This window comes from Polypterus senegalus, chromosome 2 (genome assembly GCF_016835505.1).
Source record: "Polypterus senegalus isolate Bchr_013 chromosome 2, ASM1683550v1, whole genome shotgun sequence".
NCBI classification, from domain to species: domain Eukaryota; kingdom Metazoa; phylum Chordata; class Cladistia; order Polypteriformes; family Polypteridae; genus Polypterus; species Polypterus senegalus.
The window spans coordinates 303,821,997-303,841,449 of NC_053155.1; the positions used below are offsets into that span (position 1 = coordinate 303,821,997).

At 38.0% G+C, this 19,453-nt stretch overlaps 1 protein-coding gene across 7 annotated transcripts in view; it reads left to right on the forward strand.

Annotated features, from left to right (window-relative positions):
• robo1 (roundabout, axon guidance receptor, homolog 1 (Drosophila)) overlaps window positions 1-19,453 on the forward strand; it is a 1,363,953-nt gene that overhangs the window by 1,194,115 nt on the left and 150,385 nt on the right. For all 7 annotated transcript variants that reach the window (XM_039745862.1, XM_039745859.1, XM_039745860.1 and 4 more), the window contains 2 exons: window positions 4,600-4,738; window positions 5,770-5,897. In XM_039745862.1, the coding sequence (XP_039601796.1) occupies window positions 4,600-4,738; window positions 5,770-5,897 (267 nt within the window). The remainder of the gene's footprint in view (window positions 1-4,599; window positions 4,739-5,769; window positions 5,898-19,453) is intronic.

Below are 19,453 nucleotides of genomic sequence, written 5' to 3' on the forward strand. Positions count from 1 at the left end.
TATAAACATTTCTTCTACTAAGTGAGTTGTGCAAGATGTGTCCAATTAATAGCGGTGAAGACACCGCTGTGTTTTGCATTAGTCTGGAGTAGATCAGTGTTTCCAAATCCTGTGTATCATTACCCAGTTTTCACCATGTCCTTTCATATCTTGTTTCCATTGTCGTTGTATGCCTTATGGTAAGCTGTGATTTATCTCACTTATTAAACTCAAAATTAGGCATTACTCTAGAAGTAGATGTGCAGATGCCTACTATGCAAAATCTAGCTTACCCCAAAATCTAAAAGGAGACTTGCACAGGCCCAAAAGAAAGGGGTAAAAGCTTCTAAATCACAAAAAAATTAGAAAGGGCGTAAGGAAACTGTAAAACCCCTGGCTCAAATAACAATGGTTATTTAATGTAAATATTTTGTTAGGTGTCAGTTTGAATTTACGTGCAATTTATATTGTAGTTGTTATTGTATGCGGAAACATCTATGTACCTTCTCTTTAAATTTACTAAAGTTCCATGTGCTTTGATTGTGTAGCCATAGGAAGCAGGCCCACCCTGATGTCACTGAGACTGGATCCACCCTCTGCCTATTATGTGCTGTGAGCAGAAGAGATTCAGTAGTTGTTCAGTGAGTTAGGCCTCGGCAGGTTCTTTTTCCTTGTCTGATTTTTGTGCCCGTATCTGTCAAGCATTGAGTAATTGAAATGTGGTCCTACTTTTAGGAGTAGGAGTTAATGCGTTTTATTCATTTTCCTTATTTAGGAACCCACTCCTAACTTCACCAAGATTTAGGAGAGCTCAGGAGCTATCCTAGCTCACTAGGAGCACCCTAGTTGATGGTTTTCAGTCAGAGATTGGAATGCACATCCCTGGAAAAGCAGAATATTTTGGAAACACTGGACAACACTGAACTTATAAAAAGATATTGATCTGATAGAGATTGAATAATATTCATAAATAATCTTGAATGTTACATGAAGTGAAAACAATTACAAGAAGATTTGCCCAGTATCCTACCTTAGTATGTTTTCCATATAATGTTTTTCTTTCCCTCCTACTACTTTAAGTATTATTATTTATTATTATTGAATGTTGAGGTGAAGCCACATCATTCACAAAAACTATAAGATGTCCTCATGATCTCCAAGTAAACTATAATTTACCTTGGTGAAATCATGATATGATTCATTCTCAATTTGTGAATTTTTACTCCTAGCTGGGAGTGGGTGTGGACTTCTCATGTCCTACTCTGAGGTAGGACAAATTCTTATCTTAGTCAGACTTTTAGTGCAATTCCTTGGATTAATTCTGAGACGCTTGATAATTACAAGCACTGGTTCATGGACATTTTTTTTATTCTGTTATTGGGTTTGCTTTTGGATAACAGTTTTGGGACTTGTAAGCTTGGATTGTCTTTTAGACAACTCTCCTCAGCTGTTTTGATTATTTTTGTTATTTTGTTTTTGTCTGTAAATAAATACTTTATTTGTAAAGATCCTCATTGCCTTTTGGAATACAAGCCAGAGTTTTTATAGTTTCTCTCCCTTGTTGGACATTTCTGTTATTTCTTCTGACTTTTTTTGCTATTTTTGAACTTTTAAGGGCCAGCTCCTCATTTTGGGGGCCTGCTAAGCTAAAGCTGGCATGTAGTATTTGGGGTCTGGCTGTATCTAGAGTGGGCAAAGCAGAGAAAGTCTTGTCCCGGTTTTGTAGAGCACAAAACATTTCCACCATTATTGTGACTTCTACTCACTATACTAACTCGTGAGAGACAGTAAGAAGAAGTGAAAAGGACTGGTAGATAGAAGTTGATCACAACAAAGAAACAAACTGAGGTGAGAACTACAGGGCAAACAAATCTTTCCTCAGAGCCAAAAATCAGACATCATGAACCAAAGCAATTCAATAAATTAAAGACTTTTAAAGAATTGTAGAGGACAGTTATACACAAACACGAATAGGGAATAACTGATGAAGGTGCCCTCTTAACCCCTTCTCATAATTGATGCCCAGCGTTGTGACCTTTGTGTCCACACCCCTGGAAACCAAGACTTGCAATATGATGACAGGATTAGTACTCAAAGAAAACAAAGATGGCATTTCAGCAAGTCACAAAAAATATTAAATGTTGCCAATTAACTCTAAATTCAAAGACCTACATTATATGGATAATCCAAAACCCTTAAGTAGACATATACAGTACAGGGTGGGCCATTTATATGGATACACCTTAATAAAATGGGAATGGTTGGTGATATTAACTTCCTGTTTGTGGCACATTAGTATATGTGAGGGGGGAAACTTTTCAAGATGGGTGGTGACCATGGTGGCCATTTGGAAGTCGGCCATTTTGGATCCAACTTTTGTTTTTTCAATAGGAAGAGGGTCATGTGACACATCAAACTTATTGGGAATTTCACAAGAAAAACAATGGTGTGCTTGGTTTTAACGTAACCTTATTCTTTCATGAGTTATTTACAAGTTTCTGACCACTTATAAAATGTGTTCAATGTGTTGCCCATTGTGTTGGATTGTCAATGCAACCCTCTTCTCCCACTCTTCACACACTGATAGCAACACCGCAGGAGAAATGCTAGCACAGGCTTCCAGTATCCGTAGTTTCAGGTGCTGCACATCTCGTATCTTCACAGCATAGACAATTGCCTTCAGATGACCCCAAAGATAAAAGTCTAAGGGGGTCAGATCGGGAGACCTTGGGGGGCATTCAACTGGCCCACGACGACCAATCCACTTTCCAGGAAACTGTTCATCTAGGAATGCTCGGACCTGACACCCATAATGTGGTGGTGCACCATCTTGCTGGAAAAACTCCGGGAACGTGCCAGCTTCAGTGCATAAAGAGGGAAACACATCATCATGTAGCAATTTCGCATATCCAGTGGCCTTGAGGTTTCCATTGATGAAGAATGGCCCCACTATCTTTGTACCCCATATACCACACCATACCATCAATTTTTTGTTCCAACAGTCTTGGAGGGATCTATCCAATGTGGGTTAGTGTCAGACCAATAGCGGTGGTTTTGTTTGTTAACTTCACCATTTACATAAAAGTTTGCCTCATCACTGAACAAAATCTTCTGCGTAAACTGAGGGTCCTGTTCCAATTTTTGTTTTGCCCATTCTGCAAATTCAGTGCGCCGACCTGGGTCATCCTCGTTGAGATGCTGCAGTAGCTGGAGTTTGTAAGGGTGCCATTTGTGAGTAGCTAATATCCGCCAAAGGGATGTTCGACTAATGCCACTCTCCAGTGACATGCGGCGAGTGCTACACTGGGGGCTCTTGCTGAATGAAGCTAGGACAGCCACTGATGTTTCTTCATTAGTGACAGTTTTCATGTGTCCACATTTTGGCAAATCCAACACTGAACCAGTTTCACGAAACTTAGCAAGCAGTTTGCTAACTGTAGCATGGAAGATGGGTGGTCTCGTAGGGTGTCTTGCATTGAAATCTGCTGCAATGACCCGGTTACTGCGTTCACCAGACATCAACACAATTTCTATCCGCTCCTCACGTGTTAACCTCTGTGACATGTCAATGGCTGTAAACAAAGAGAAACTTGTAAATAACTCATGAAAGAATAAAGTTACGTTAAAACCAAGCACACCATTGTTTTTCTTGTGAAATTCCCAATAAGTTTGATGTGTCACATGACCCTCTTCCTATTGAAAAAACAAAAGTTGGATCCAAAATGGCCGACTTCCAAATGGCCACCATGGTCACCACCCATCTTGAAAAGTTTCCCCCCTCACATATAGTAATGTGCCACAAACAAGGCCCACCCTGTAAATTGTCTGAAATAATGTTGGGAGCAATAACAAAATGTATAAAACCAACTGACTATAACACTTGCTACAGATTTATTGTCAAAAGAAGTTAAATGAAGAGCAAAGACAGATGAATAACACAAGCAAAAATAGATTCTAAAAGGAAACCTCAAGGAATACAAAACACAGTCCATAATTCTGACTTCAAATCTTTAAAAAATGCATCCCAAAAATGAGGAAGTTAGACAAAGTGGTTTCAATTAAAAAATTCAAGTATAGATCCAAATGAACTTTAACTGCAGTCAATTCCTCGGCAATAATACTGAAATTTCTACCACCTCAGGAGAGACTGACCCACCCCAGGCTCAAAGTACAAAGATCAAGGAATACAACTAATACCAATGATAATATAAAAGGAACCAAAAAAAATGATGAAATGATTGAAAAGCAGGAAAACAGTTAACGATAAAACAATTATATATATAAAGGAGGAGAAATTAACAAAATGATCCTAAATGAATGACATAAGACAGCAAAATGAACAAGATAAAGCAAGCTAACACCACAGAGGAACCCTGACCAAACCATAGCAACCTGAAGTAAAGGATTAGGCAATTTCAGTGGCGCAAATGTACAAAATCAAAAACAAGCCCAATTTAGGCTTTATATTCAGAATTTTTGCCAGTGCCGGAATGTTTACATTATTTATTGATTTATTACTGAATAATAATAAATCTAATGCATTTAATGTGTAAACTGTCTAAGCTTATAATATCAGAGATTTTAATAGCATGAATCAAATTTCTCATTCTTACATTGCAGAACGTCCAAATTTTGTGAAAAGGCCCAGCAGTCAGGTAGTTCTTGTTGATGAAAGTGTGGAGTTTAGGTGTGAAGCGAGAGGAGACCCCATTCCCACTGTGCGATGGCGCAAGGAGGACGGTGACATGCCAAAAGGAAGGTGCGTATTATTACTTTGTTATAACAATTTAGAATTTAATTTGGTGGTGCTCTGAAGAGTGCCAGTCAGTTGTTTCACTGTAGGAATGGTATTAGGCAGGAGGTTAGCAGTGCCTGGAGTTCTGCCCAGAGTGTTCAGTTTTTTTTTTTTTTGTCTTAGTCCAAAGAATCTTTTATTAGCTGCTGTCAGAGTCCTTTAAATTGTCATATGCCTTTTACATAAGATTGGCATCCATCTTGCCACTCTATTATAAAGGCCTGCTGCTGATATGGTGATCTTTCGTACATGTTCTTCCATCTCAGCAGAGGATTTCTGAAACTCTGTTACACTGATGACTGGTTCTATCTGGTGGCTATTTCATAATTATTGGGGCCATTGAGCTTCTGGAAACATTCAAAGCTTTGGAAATGGTTTCATATTCCTGCTTTGAACTATGCCTCACCTCAATTTTATCATAGAGGTCTACAAACAGTTATATAAGGAGGAACATACAGTATGCAGTATTTTTTATTATGAATGGTTGTTTAGTAACCTTACAACCTGTGGATAGTAACTCTCTGTTAATCTCCAAGTGCCAATGGTCCCGCACCGTTTGCCGGAAGGTTTAGGAGTAAAGAAATAGGACTGTTCAGGATAGTCGAGGTCTTTAATAACCCTGTTTGCCTTTCTAAGGCAGCAAGTGTTGTATATGTCCTGAATTAAAGGTAGCAGGTTGCTGGTAATGTTCTGTGCCACCGTCACCATCTCCTGTAGGGCTTTATGATCTTAAACCAGCAAGATACTAAAAAATCCAAATGAAAAGGCACTTAACAAAAATAAAGAAAGAAAGAAAAAGAAAGAAAGAAATCCTAACTCCAAAAGTAGAAATTCAAAAAAGATTCCTAAGGTCAGATACTAAGGAAAAAAATGAAAGGGACAAGTTCAAGCAAATTGCCTTACCCTTGCAGTATTCTAAAACCCCAAATCAATTTTAAGTTTTATTTTTCTTCTGATTTGTAACATTTGTGATATTTATGGATGACTTGCTTCAGGTTTGAGATTCGGGATGATCACACCTTGAAGATTCGACGGGTGACAGCAGCAGATGTTGGTTCATATACCTGTGTGGCTGAAAACATGGTGGGAAAGGCTGAAGCTTCGGCGACGCTCACCGTACATGGTAAGACGTTGTTTACTGTAAAGCTAAGCAGATTACAAGCTACGGTCCGGGTTGTATTGTACTACACCATCAGACAAAGAGAGCTTCAGTGAACTGGATTCATTTCCATAAAAATGTTCAATCTCAAGATCAAAAAGAAAGTCTGGAGTCTTGAAATAATACAGAAATGAATACACAGCTTGATTTTATGACCATTACATCTGTTACATCTGTCTCTGCAATGGGTTCCAAGTCATGAACCATAACAGCATGAATATTGAGCACTGGGGACTTTTGTGATATGAGATTACTCGTTTTAAAAATAAAAGCATATGCCTTTTGCGGTTTGGCAGCAGGCTATACTGCACTTGTGATACATGTGCAGTATGACAAACAAGAACCGTGAAATGTTTTTAAGACAAGTTTTTATGTAACCTGTAAGATAATCTCTTAAAAATATAACTGCACTTCCTTGTTGTCTATATAAAACCAATATTTTGATCTTCTAATATTGTAATGTGCTTCTTTCCTAATTGTTTTAACTGGTACAAGCTATGATAGGCCGATACAGAACCATATCCAAAGTTAGATCACGACAGATGCTTGATGCTACCATAAAAGGCCCTGTCAACCCTATACTGGAATCAACAGCTAATTAAATTATTAATGAAATGTTAGATATGATAAACCAAAATTAATAGCATGAAAGAACCAACTAGTTGTTAAAAATGTGCTAGTCCTTTCTAAATCAGCGGAAAAGGAACAAAGAATAAAAAAGTCAAAATTTTAGATGTTCTCAAGAAATTTAATGATTTACTTCACAAGGTATCACGACTTGTATCAAATATATGAAATATTAAAAAGTGTGCTTCAGTTTAAATGTTTAAAGTCTAAATATTCTCAATTTTAATAGAAATGTGTCATTTTGATACCATCGGATAGGGATCCATACAGGTCTAAATCCGTAGAAAAGGATCAAAATTCAAAAATGACATCATATTCATAATCACTGACCTTGAAATAGTCTAAAACAATGCCTCACATGCTCACTTCTTTTGTCTTACAGCCTGACATCAAACACATTAAAGCGCCTGGACCACCGGTAAAAATCAAAAATAGGAACATATTCCTGATAAGCAACCTCAAAAGAGCACAAAACATGCCCCTATTACTGACCCCCATTTTTTCAAAGTTTTGTGAAAGTTAACTTTGAACGCTCATTTCGCATTAGGAGGTGAACCCCTGGGGTTGGTTGATGCACAACTTCAAGTCCTTCTGATCATTTTTGCTAAAAACACCTGTTGGTTTATGCTATAATTTTTTGCGCAAAATGTGTCCAAAAATGGCTTTAAATTAAGGTTTTTGGGGTCTAGCGGGCCAGAAATAGAGGGGAACCCCAAAAACCCTGACATCTTTCATAACTAGACACAAAACAAGTCGATTGGAACATCAATTGGGGTTTTGTCATACCAGTGAGTGAGGAGGCAGCGGACAACAAATAAACTGAAGCGTCTTCAGAGCGTTCATAAATACCCAACAAAGGGGAAACGGAAGTACTGAAGTTAGCTATTCCAGAAAGTTTGTCATCACTTCTCAGAATTGATAATTGTCTCCTGTCACCATGGTCCCAAATACCATGGAGACCCAGAAAGGGTGGGAAATTTTAAGGAAATTCCTTCCTCGTCCCCCCATAAAGCTCACAGAATGCTTGTGCACTTGACAGTGGTTATAGATGTTACAGAACTTCAGAAAGGTAATGAATTTAAATAATTTTAGTTTAAAATTTTAAAATAGACTAACGATTACATAAATTACATTTTTAAAAATTAGTTTACACTTTAAATGCGACTTTAAATGATTTTACATCTAATTGTTTAGCGATTTAGTACTGGAAAAACTTGATTTCCAGGGTTGAGTTAAGCATCAGCGCCTAAGGCTAGGGGTGAGCAGTCTTGTTTCGGGAAATGGTGCACGCTTTACCAACCCAAATGATTTCTTAATTAAAAACAATTAGAAAAAAATTAGACAAACAATTTCTTAATTAAAATTTAATGGGTTTGTTGGTGACTCGTGGCTAATTTCCTTTTAGTTAATAAAAGAAAAGAATTTTGCATTCTTGACAAGAATCTAAATTAAAATGAAGCCAAAAATGTAAACAATTAAGAGACTCCATGTGCTCTGAAAGTCACGGCAGCATTAAGTGTCTTTCTGAGTGACATCTAATGCTATGGGAGTAGACTCTGCCAACGACCAAGCCCCCAGTTTGAATAAGCTGGTTAAAAAATATATAAATAGATGACTGCATAGTGCAGCGATTAATGCCGAAGCCTCTCAGTTCCGGGGAAAATTTGCATTAAATCCACAGATCTGCGTGGATTTTCAAGTGCATAGCCTCACATCTGAAGCGCATAAATGGAGATTCTAATTGTGAGCGATTGTGGTAATGTGCAAGTTGGTTTTTGCATTGCATCCAATGCTACTTTGATCTCTATCTAATTCAGAATTTGAGCAAATTCCTGAAAGAATCAAACAAATGAGTGAAATACAGGAGTGGTTTCCTTTAGCATTTGGACCTCTGTCTGTCTTTACACTACTAGATGATGCATCTGAAAATCCATTTAGTTGTGAATTTTATACGCTTACTTACATTTTACCAAACAACCCTGAAATGGATTAAGCAAGTTTGAGAGTGTTACATCACTCCATGGCATGTCACCTCCTCTTTCAAACAGACGTTTATGCCAAGCTTGTGTTGTGCAGAAATAAGGAGTCCTATTGCAGACAATTCTCAGGAATGCAGTAAATTTTGTTTACTTAGATGACTGCCAAACTAGCCATCAAAAAACTGACTGCACATAAGTGAAGTTCCCCTTTTGGAACATGTAGTGGGAGATCACCAGGGATTTGTCCTACCTGTTATGAAGTCAAAATCGATATATATTGTATTATTCATCATTACAGGTACTTGTACATAAAGTGCCTATAGAAAATCATCACACCCCTTTGACATAATCCCTTTTCTCATCCTACAGCCTGACATCAAAACCCATTAAAAATCCATTTTTTTTATATGGTATACTTTTTTAACCTCAGAATGGAAATGACCTTTTTGGATGATATTTGGAGGTCAGAGTGCAGGGTCAGCCATTCTTACAAAGCATTGTACAGCACCCTAGGAGCAATTTTCAGGTTAAGGGCCTTGCTGAAGGGCCCAACGGAGTAGGATCCATTCTGGCAGTAACGGGGTTTGAACAGGCAGTGTTCCAGAGATGGGCGGCACGGTGGCGCAGTGGTAGCGCTGCTGCCTCGCAGTTAGGAGACCCGGGTTCGCTTCCCGGGTCCTCCCTGCGTGGAGTTTGCATGTTCTCCCCTCCGGGCGCTCCGGTTTCCTCCCACAGTCCAAAGACATGCAGGTTAGGTGGATTGGCGATTCTAAATTAGGCTTGGTGTTTGTGTGTGTCCTGCGGTGGGTTGGCACCCTGCCCAGGATTGGTTCCTGCCTTGTGCCCTGTGTTGGCTGGGATTGGCTCCAGCAGACCCCCGTGACCCTGTATTCGGATTCAGCGGGTTAGACGATGGATGGATGGATGGATGTTCCAGAGATCAACACAGAGCCATTACTTTTTTTTTTCCAGCTCTATTTATATATTAGCGCTGTGAGTTGTGTCAAAGTCAAATTCACAAAGACAATTCAGTATGGGAAGAATACCTTTAGTAACAAGCGTGGAATCACTCAGTGCATGGAAGGAGATGACTGACTGGTTACATTTCTTAAGTACACTTGTCAGTTACACAAGTATGTGATTAGCTACATTTCTCATGTGGTTGCGAGTTACTGATAAAGTATATGAAGAATACCTTTATTAGAATTATCTTAACTTTATTAACAGACGTGTAGAGCCACTCAGTGCATGGAAGGAGATGGCTGGCTTGCAGTTGCTGGTTACACAAGTACGTGATTAGCCCCTTTTCTCATGTGGTTGCGAGTTACTGATAAACAGGATCCATGGAGCCAGGATTCTGCTACACTAGATTATACTGATTCGCGTATCAATCCTCGTCCTTGTGCTAAAGTAACAGCAGGGACTGAGTCACAGATCAATGGCTTTAACTGAAATGCTTTGTAAAAGTGCTAAAGGCAAAAGCTAACAGTTAACAAAGGCAGAAGTTATTCAAAATAATCAAAGTAGTGAAAATTATATTTATCAGTAAAAATCAACTCTCGTAGTAGTGTGAAAGTGCTACGTGAATGTAATTTATTGTTATTAATATTATTATATTATGTAAAATTCAAGTAACGATAAAAGAACTTTTTTGAAAATCCATAAATAATTAAAAACTAGAATAACAGGTTTGGAAAAGTGATCAGTCCCCTAATGTAATACTTTGTTCTGCTTTAATGTCAGCCGTCAGTCTGTTTGGACATGTCTGCACCAGCTTTGGGCACTTGGATTGGGGAATATTTGCCCATTTTTCCTAGCAGAATTGTTGCAAGTTGAATCAAATTTTGTAATCCGCGGTTTTGGAATGCTGTCTTCAAGTCCATCCACAGTTTTGCTATCGGTATTAAGTCAGAGCTCTTACTTGACGTGATGGTGTTCATGCTGGAAAGTGAACAACCTGTCTATCTTCTGCTGTCCAGTTTTTTTCTCAAGAATTTGGGTGTAATTGTCAGCATCCATTTTCCCATTCGCCCTGACCAATCGCCCAGTTCCTGCTGAAGAGAAACACCACCACAAAGTAATCTTTCTATAACCATGCCTCACAGTAGGTGTTGTGTGTTTTAGGTGCTGTGCTGGGTTTGGTTTTCGCATGTGACCATAAAACGTTTTGCCACATTGCATAAGAATCTTCCAAGTGTTTTGAAAAGCACTTGCCACCTTCTCATATGAGCCAGCTTTGTGTAAAGCTTGTGAGATTACCGTCACATACAAAGACTGACCAGTTTCAGCCATGAACATGTGTAAGTCATTCAAAGTTGCCATTGGCTTCTTGGTTGATTCCCAGATCAATATTCTCCAGTCTCAGTTGTCTAGTTTGGAGCAACATTGTGATCTAGACATTGAGCTGGAGGTGGCAAAGGCTTAGTAATGTTCTGAACGGTACTCAGAGGGATAGATAAAGCCCTAGAAATCTTTTTGTGTCCTTCTCCTAACTTCTGCCTTTCCATAATTTTATCCTAGAACCCTTTTGAAAGCACCTTTCCACCCATGAAATCCGTCCATGCATTGCCATACAGTACAATCAGTGGAATCCTCAAAGAACAGTCACGTTTATTAAGAAATTATCAGAACCACCACGATTGATGATAAGTGGGAGCCTTTTAACCTTGGTTTGTAATCTGTAAAGTGATTGGTTGAGCCTGAGGAAGTTGATACTGATCACTGTAACAAGCTGACCTCTTATCCAAACTATTTCACTAATTCGATTTTAAACTTTCTTAAAAAGTTATTTTCCCTTAGATGCTGAGGGTTATAATGTGGAAATGCAACTGGAAATAGTTAAAATCATGTTCATTTCCAAGGTTTAATGTGACAAAAGGTAAGGATTTTGACAGAGGGATGATGATTTTCCATAGGCACTGTATTACCTCCTGTTGTTGACGTGCTCACTCGTACAACTGCAACCTTCAGTCTTTTCTGATGAAACGTAAAATCAAGCCTTGCAGCGTATAATTCTCTTATTTGTTCCCATGTCTCCTCCTCATGTGGGAATTTATGGCTTAATTAAAATCAATTAAATGATTTAACTGCTCAAAGATATTAGTCAGCAGCCCATCTGGTCCTTTGACGGCTACATTAAATTTATAACAACAGTTCTATCTGACATTGACAGTCTGTCGTAGTCATGATGCACTGTTTTATTCCATACCTTCTTCATTTAAATCTACAAACAGTATTAAAATGCAGAATAAAAAATAGACTTAACCTGATTAGAACCTCATCAATCTATTTTAGCATCAGCTTATTCCAGCACTTATGCTGTGAAGGTCTAGAGTTTATAAAGCACATCATAACTGGACAGATAAATGCACGGTAACACCATACCGGCCCCATTGCTAGGAGATAATCTAAGATCAGTGAAGATGGGCACCTTTGGATGTCTTGGACTACAGACAGCTTGACAGGCAGACCACAGGGTTTATGGCTGTAGCACTATGTGTCAGAAACCGTGGTCAGTAACACAGAGGACCCCAAGGAACTGCCGTTTGTGCTTTTCTGATCGCCTTATACATGTCAGACTTCACATTCAGTCCTGAGATACGCCAAATGCAAAGGCTCTTGGGATGACACTGTAATCGTTGCGTATAAAGTGATGAAGGATAAAGTGAGAAACAGGTATTATATTCAAAAAGGGAAAAATGGCAAATCTGAAAAGCACTACAGTATAGTAGTGAACGCAACAGTCAACAATTTATAATTTGCACATAACTACTAACAAAACACAATAATTAATGAAAAACCTTTATTATTTCAAATAGCAGACTATAAAATTTTGTATATGTATGTATATATATCATGTATGTACAGTATATGTATATATGTTTCAGATGAAAAGCAAGTTATTATGCAAATAAAAACTGTTCAATCTTTATTGGGGTTGAATTAGCCTACAGCATTATTGTATAATGTGTTTATTGACACTGTATCTACGGTTTGTGGTTTTGCATTCCAACTTTGGGAAATTTTCATTTGCATAATACCTTGAATAAGTTCCAATAAGAAATAAAATAACAATTACAATAAGAAGCTGAGTATGTCCAAGAAATCTTGGCTATGAGATAAAAGGATTTTGTGATTTCGCATATTTCCATTTGACTAGCATGGGTGACTCATCCTCTTAGTAGCAACAGTCTTGTGTGAACAACACTTTCTTTATTGTCTTTTATTTTCAAGAAAATTTGACCACAACAAGATATTAGAATATAGTGACAAGAACTGGCCATTCAGCCCAACAAGCTCATCCATCCTGATTATTCAAAATAAAAACTCCAGATTTGAAGGTCCCAAAAGTTGTTCTTGGCAATTTATTTTATGTGTTTAAGTTTTTTTGTATGAAGAAAAGCTTTCTAATATTTTGTGCAAAACCTCCCCTTAACAAGTTTCCAACCTTGTCCCTGTGTTCTCGATGCAGAATTAATTTTTTAGATCGACTGCACTAATTCCTTGCATAATTTCATATACTTTGATCATGTCACCTCTTAATTCCTGTTTGCCTAAACTGAAAAGTTTTTCTTTACTCATAGTTCATACATCTCAGTCCTGGAATCAGCTTAGTTGCTCTCCTCTGGACTTTCTTTAGTGCTGCTTGTAATGTCTAACAAAAGAGCAGTTAGTTTAAGAAGCAGGAGTGAGGCACAAGAGAAAGAAAAGAGTCGATGCACAGCGAGGGTCAAAACCAAAGGTCAAAAAGAGAGAACGTTAGAACCACTTTGTAAACCAAAAGGCAGAGCTTTGCTACAATGACCACTACTTAAAATAACAAGTAAAGTGAGAAAGAAGGTTTGGTCCAATCTCAGATACATTTTACCCTTCACTTATTAATCTGATGTCATAAACATTGAAACCACACCCCTAGCAACCTTAACCTGCATCGTGACAACTGAACCCACCCTAACCCTAACCCACAAAATGGCCACCCCCATTGGCTAAGCAAACTGATGTTAACTTCTAAATCAAGAAAATAACCACAGAATTTAATGCCTCAAGCGCATAAACCCCAGAAATGACACCTAGATGGTATTTCTAGTCTCAAATTTGTGTGGAACAAATTCAAAATAAGCTGCAGTCATAAAACTGCCTATGTCTATTTATTATATGGAGACCAAAACTGAACACTATAGTCCAAGTGAGGCCTCACTAGTGTGTCACAAAGCTTAAGCGTAACCTCCCATGACTTGTACTCCACACATTGTAGTATATAACTTAACATCCTATTAGCTTTCTTAATCACGTCCTAATGTTGACTAGATATAGATAGTGATGAGGCCATTATGACTCTCAGATCCTTCTCATAAGGTGGACTTTCAGGTTTTCAGACCTCTCATTGTGTATTCAAATCAAATATATGCAATATGGTCCTGTCCTTTCTTAAAAGATACATTTTTTCCAGCCAAACTAGACCGTAATGTTTAAAACTGACTCACTTCACTTCACAAGCAAGCTTGATGGCCTGAATGGTCTCCTCTCGTGTGTCAAATTTCTTACTTGTTAGGCTTTCCAAGCTAGAACCTAGACTGGCATTTTTATATACCATCTTTGTCATTTAGGAGATGAGCTCTTCCTCTCTACCATTCAGAAATGTTGGGCTTCTGACAACACACTGCAGGCTACTGGTGGACATCATCCTTCTTAAACTGTATTATGCATCAGACAGATGTTTTCTGCCTTAACTAAGTACGATGTACACATTTATACCAAATATTAGGCACATCCTATTTGTTCTTTCCTCTCGGAACAAAATGAAACCATTCCAACTTTTTCACCACTGTGTAAGGTTAATCATCTACTGGCTCCAGGTTTATTAGTAGACTTCCATCCATTGGTCCACTGGCTGAACTTGAGCTATCTGGTTTTAAGATTGCAGTGATCCTGAGCCATAGTAGAATTAGAGTCAGGACCCAACTGTGTTTAGAAGATGTAATAGAAAGAATTCACTCAAAGTTACTCACGCATCATCGGGGTTAGCAAAGATTCAACACGCTTAATTAATTAAGACAAATTCTAAGCAAGTTTTCATCAGTTCTTCCAAAAAATAATTTATTTTTTCTAATTTTAATTTAAATAAGATACCTTTTCCTTACTGTGTTATGGTAGGACTCTTCCAGTTGAATATGATAAGGAAAGGTACTGACAATACAGCACAAGTTACCTTGACAGTTTGTTGATTCAGCAAGGATGTCCCATTGGATATTTCTCCAGGTTTTTAGAGAGTTTGTTGTGAATGGGACACTTAAAAATTATTTTCTTAATTTTGCAATACCAAAATCTGTGTATGGAAACATTGTGGGGTTTATTCATTTTTTTCTTCTTCAAGAATGAAGTTTACTTATTTTTATGGTTGCACCATTTCTTGACACCATTTTGTTTTGATTTTGTGGGTTGTGTTACTAAGAAGCATCTCTTAGTTGCTGGGGGGCGGAGTTCTTTTCACCTCTGACATCTGACATCATCAATATGACCATTTAAACACTAGTCACGACACTCCACTCATTATCAGCGATTTGGATAAATTGCTAAACCTTACTTTGTGTGCTTCTAATGTTGTTATTCTACTGTAGTTTTCGAAACTCTTGCCTTTCCTATTCTAACAGCGATCTTGCTTGACTTTCTGTTTTCTGGTGTTTTTTGACTTTCTCAATAACAACCCTTTTTCGATATTTTGATGTTGACTCATTTCTTTTCATTTTCCTCAGAATCCTGACAGTACAGCATTATTTTGATCTCTACACTATCTGATAAATTCAACAATTTTATTTCTGTAAACTCTAGGCATGTGACATTCCCCAAATACGTGAGTCAAAGAGGCAGCTTCCTGATGGCTTTATTACCAATGGAGGAGAGGAAGGCAGGCCACAAGAGCAAAAAAGAGGGATTAGGAGATAAGCATTTGTTGAAAATGCACACAGAGGCCTAAGCCACAAGGACTGCTGATTGTTTGCCAAAACCAAAACACTAAAGTTGAAATAAATGTAACTAGAAATTCAAAACCTGGAATGATCAAAGAGCAAGCGCACACTAAAATCTATTAGAAACTTTCCACAATCTTGAATGTCACAGGATGCTGGCCTAAAAAACATTACATAAGTGACATCCAGAAACTGTGGCCCCTCACAACCTCTAGTCATGTGATGGCAAGAGAGACACAAAATGGTGGTGCTCTTGAAAAAAGAAAATGGTGATGTGGTGAGTACAAAACTTAACGTTAGTAAAAATTTACACTTTTCTAGAGACAAAATACAAAAATCATAACAAAATTTGAATTCTCAGATATCCAAAGAAACTTAAAAAAATATTTTACTGTTAAGAAAAAATGTGTTACAAATACAAAAATTTTATAAAATCATAGCAATAACAGAGTCTGGACGTGGGTATATTTTGGATAAATTAAATCGAAAAATATGCTCGATGTACAATTTTGAGGTGAATTATACATAACATAACAAACCGCTTAATTTATTGCTATTCACATATTAATTAATTGTGTCTTTAATCAAAGGCTTACTACCTTTCCTTCTGCAAACTCCTAATGAAAAAAGTTGTGTATACTTCTGAAAAATCCCATTTCAATTGTTAAAGGAAGGTTGGGAAAGTCAGCACGGTTTCTTCTAGCACAGTCTTTAACTTGCTTGTCATTAAACACCTTTGTTGATCAGATGTTATACTTTAATCACCGCTATTCAAAGTATCCTGTAGAAATATTTTATACTTGCCTGAAGTGCTGCCCACTGTTGACAGCTCTTTGCATTGCACCACAACTAACGAAAAATGCAAAACCATCTAATAAAATAATCAAAGATCGTGCTAATCCAGTCAGTACCTGTTTGAGTCACCCAACGTTAATTTATATGTGTGCGTGTGTTTGAGACGTATCGTCAAAGTATTTAAAAAAAACTAACATGCTCATGTAGAAAATGAAGTCCCATTCTGTTTTTTTGCCATGCCTATAATGAAAGCCTGTTATTTCTGAATTTAAATGGATAATTACTGCATTCAATAAAGGAAGTCAGTGCTATAATACAAACACAACTAGATAACCAATCTTGTTTCCTCCTGTCTCTGAAATGTCTAATTAGACGTGGCCAACCTCGCCCACCACCTTTCACAAAGCACTAAGAAGAGAGACAGGTAGGACTTTGCCAACATCATTGCCTTTTCATCCTCCTTCCCTTATTGTTCCCAAAGGAAATGAGACATAACAAAATGACTGTCTGATAAAGGCATACTTATGGCATCAGATTGCGCTGATAACATTACAGAGCGCAAGCGAAACTATAATAACCTGAAGTCATCTAAGGAATATCTTAGGAAACATTTACAGCTTTGACTCATTTTCAGAAATTCAGTGACCCCCCTCTTGAAGTAGGCCTTGAATGTCATCAATTACATGGCTGCTTAAATTTGGTTATACATGTACATAAATAACAAGACACATCTTTATCATCCAGGCTAGATAAAAGAGCATGTTTTACTTCACTTTATTTTACTTTACCACAGTTATTCCATGTGGTCCAAGGAGGTATTGAGATTAGAAAGGTTTGGGAGGTTGATGCCAAAAAATGGTGCTGGGAATTGTAAATCACAAGTCTCATTTTCTCTTGTTTGATTTGTATGCTGCAGTGATAGATCAGTTTAGTGTGTTAAAAAAAAATAGAAGATAAATGAAGTGTAACTGCTTTATACTAACTTTACAGTTCTCTTATTTGCTGGTTGTCCTGGTGTTACAGGATCACTAATGAAATCAGTATCATAGTGTCAGATGTACAGTAGAGACTAATCAGCCTTCTATCCATAATCTACTCCATTTAGCCATTTTGGCATCACTGGGACGCAGTGCTTATCCCCAGGGATATATTAATCGTATACTGATCATCATAATAATAATAAAAAAACAATAATAATACTAATAAAAAAACATAGCAAAAGCAGTACCCATGTGGAAACTGAAACTATGCTTGATAAATTTAAATAATAAGTTTCATGAACTGGAGACATAGGCTAATTCCATAGGACTGCGTTTTGGTAAAATGGTATTTCTAAAGTGAAGCAATCTACATCAACACTAGCATTTTTACATTTTTTACAAAATGATTTCTGCTCACACTAAAACAACCAAAAATGCAGATAGATAGATAGATAGATATGGAAGGCACTATATAATAGATAGATAGATAGATCGACCTTTATTTGTCCCAGGCATAACTTTGGCTTTTTATAGAAGCTCTTTAAAAAAATCCATTCATCCATCCATTATCCAACCTGCTATATCCTAACTACAGGGTCACGGGGGTCTGCTGGAGCCAATCCCAGCCAACACAGGGCACAAGGCAGGAAACAAACCCCGGGCAAGGTGCCAGCCCACCGCAGGTAAATAAATACATATATAGGCAAATAAGTAAGTAAGTGAATAAATAAATATACACTCACACACACACACACACACACATGCAGACCAGAATGATTATAAAACAGAAAAATTTAAATGATAGAAAACTGATAGATTGTCTGTCACAGTCACAATGAGGCACTATGCAGGCATATTGCTGTTGGTATAAAGGAGCCCCCGTCACATTTCCTGACCCACTTCTGCTGAATAATTCATTGGCTGAAAGTCCTCAGTGTTGTTGTGTCACAGAGAGGATGTGCAGCATTGTTCATAACGTCACTCGGTTTTGTTTTAATCCTCACGTGTGCTACGACCTCCAGGGGGACCAGATGATACCAAATTTTGTGAATTGGCAGATAATCTTGAATCTGTTGAATCATTACAGAAGGTCATGGACAGTGTACAGGCTTCGGCAAATTTGTGGCAGATTAAATTTAAAGTAAGTATATGTAAAGTATTATATGTAGGAAGTAAAAATGTTAGGTTTTAGTACACTATGGGAGGAATGAAAATCAAAAGTAAGCTGTATGAGGAGGATTTCAGAGTTGTAGTGTTCAGTGTTCAGAAGCCATTACGAAGCCTAACAGAATGTCAGGTTATACAGTATAGCATTATATAGGGAGGTCTGAAACCTGAACCCAGAAGCAATAGTGAGCTTGTCACTATAAACCTCCAGGCAGTGCACAGAATGTTAAGTTGTATATCACACTGTGTGGAATACAAGTCAATGGAGGTTATGTTTAAGCTTTACAATGAGGCCTCGCCAGAGGTACTGTGTTTAGTTTTGGTCTCCGGGATGTAAAAAGGACAAAACAATGCTAGAAAAAGTCCAGAGAACTGCGACAAGGCTGATGACAGGACTGCAGAGGATGACTTATCAGGAAAGGTTGGAGGTAGTGCCATTACTGATGCTCCCTCACAATGCTGGTAATGTGCCTCATTTGGAACTCTGTGAGTGAACGCTCATTCAACACAAAGTCAAACCAGCAGTACCCAAGGATTCTCTGAAGAGACACAGTATGGAAGGAGTCCAGTCTTTGGCTCAGGTCACTGGATAGTGTCCATGTCTCACAAGCTTGTAGAAAGACAGCAAGCACCAGGACTCTAAAGACTTAGACCTTCATCCTTTTTCATAGATATCGGGAGCACCACACACCCTTTTCCAGCGACCTCGTTACCCTCCATGCTCTCCCAATCCGTCTACTGACTTCATAGGAAGAGTCACCAGAGACATGAATGTTGCTACCGAGAGAAGTAAACCTCTCGATGAGGTCAACACTCTTTCTGCAGACAGACACACTGCTGGCGGCTGTGCCTAAGAGGTCATTAAAGGCCTGGATCTTGGTTTTTATCAGGACACTCGCAAGTTCAGACATTCAGAGTCCTCACTCAGTCTCAAAAGAGCCCCAATCAGAGCCTCCATTGACTCAGCGAAGATCACAGCATCGTCGGCAAAGTCAAGCTCAGTGAAA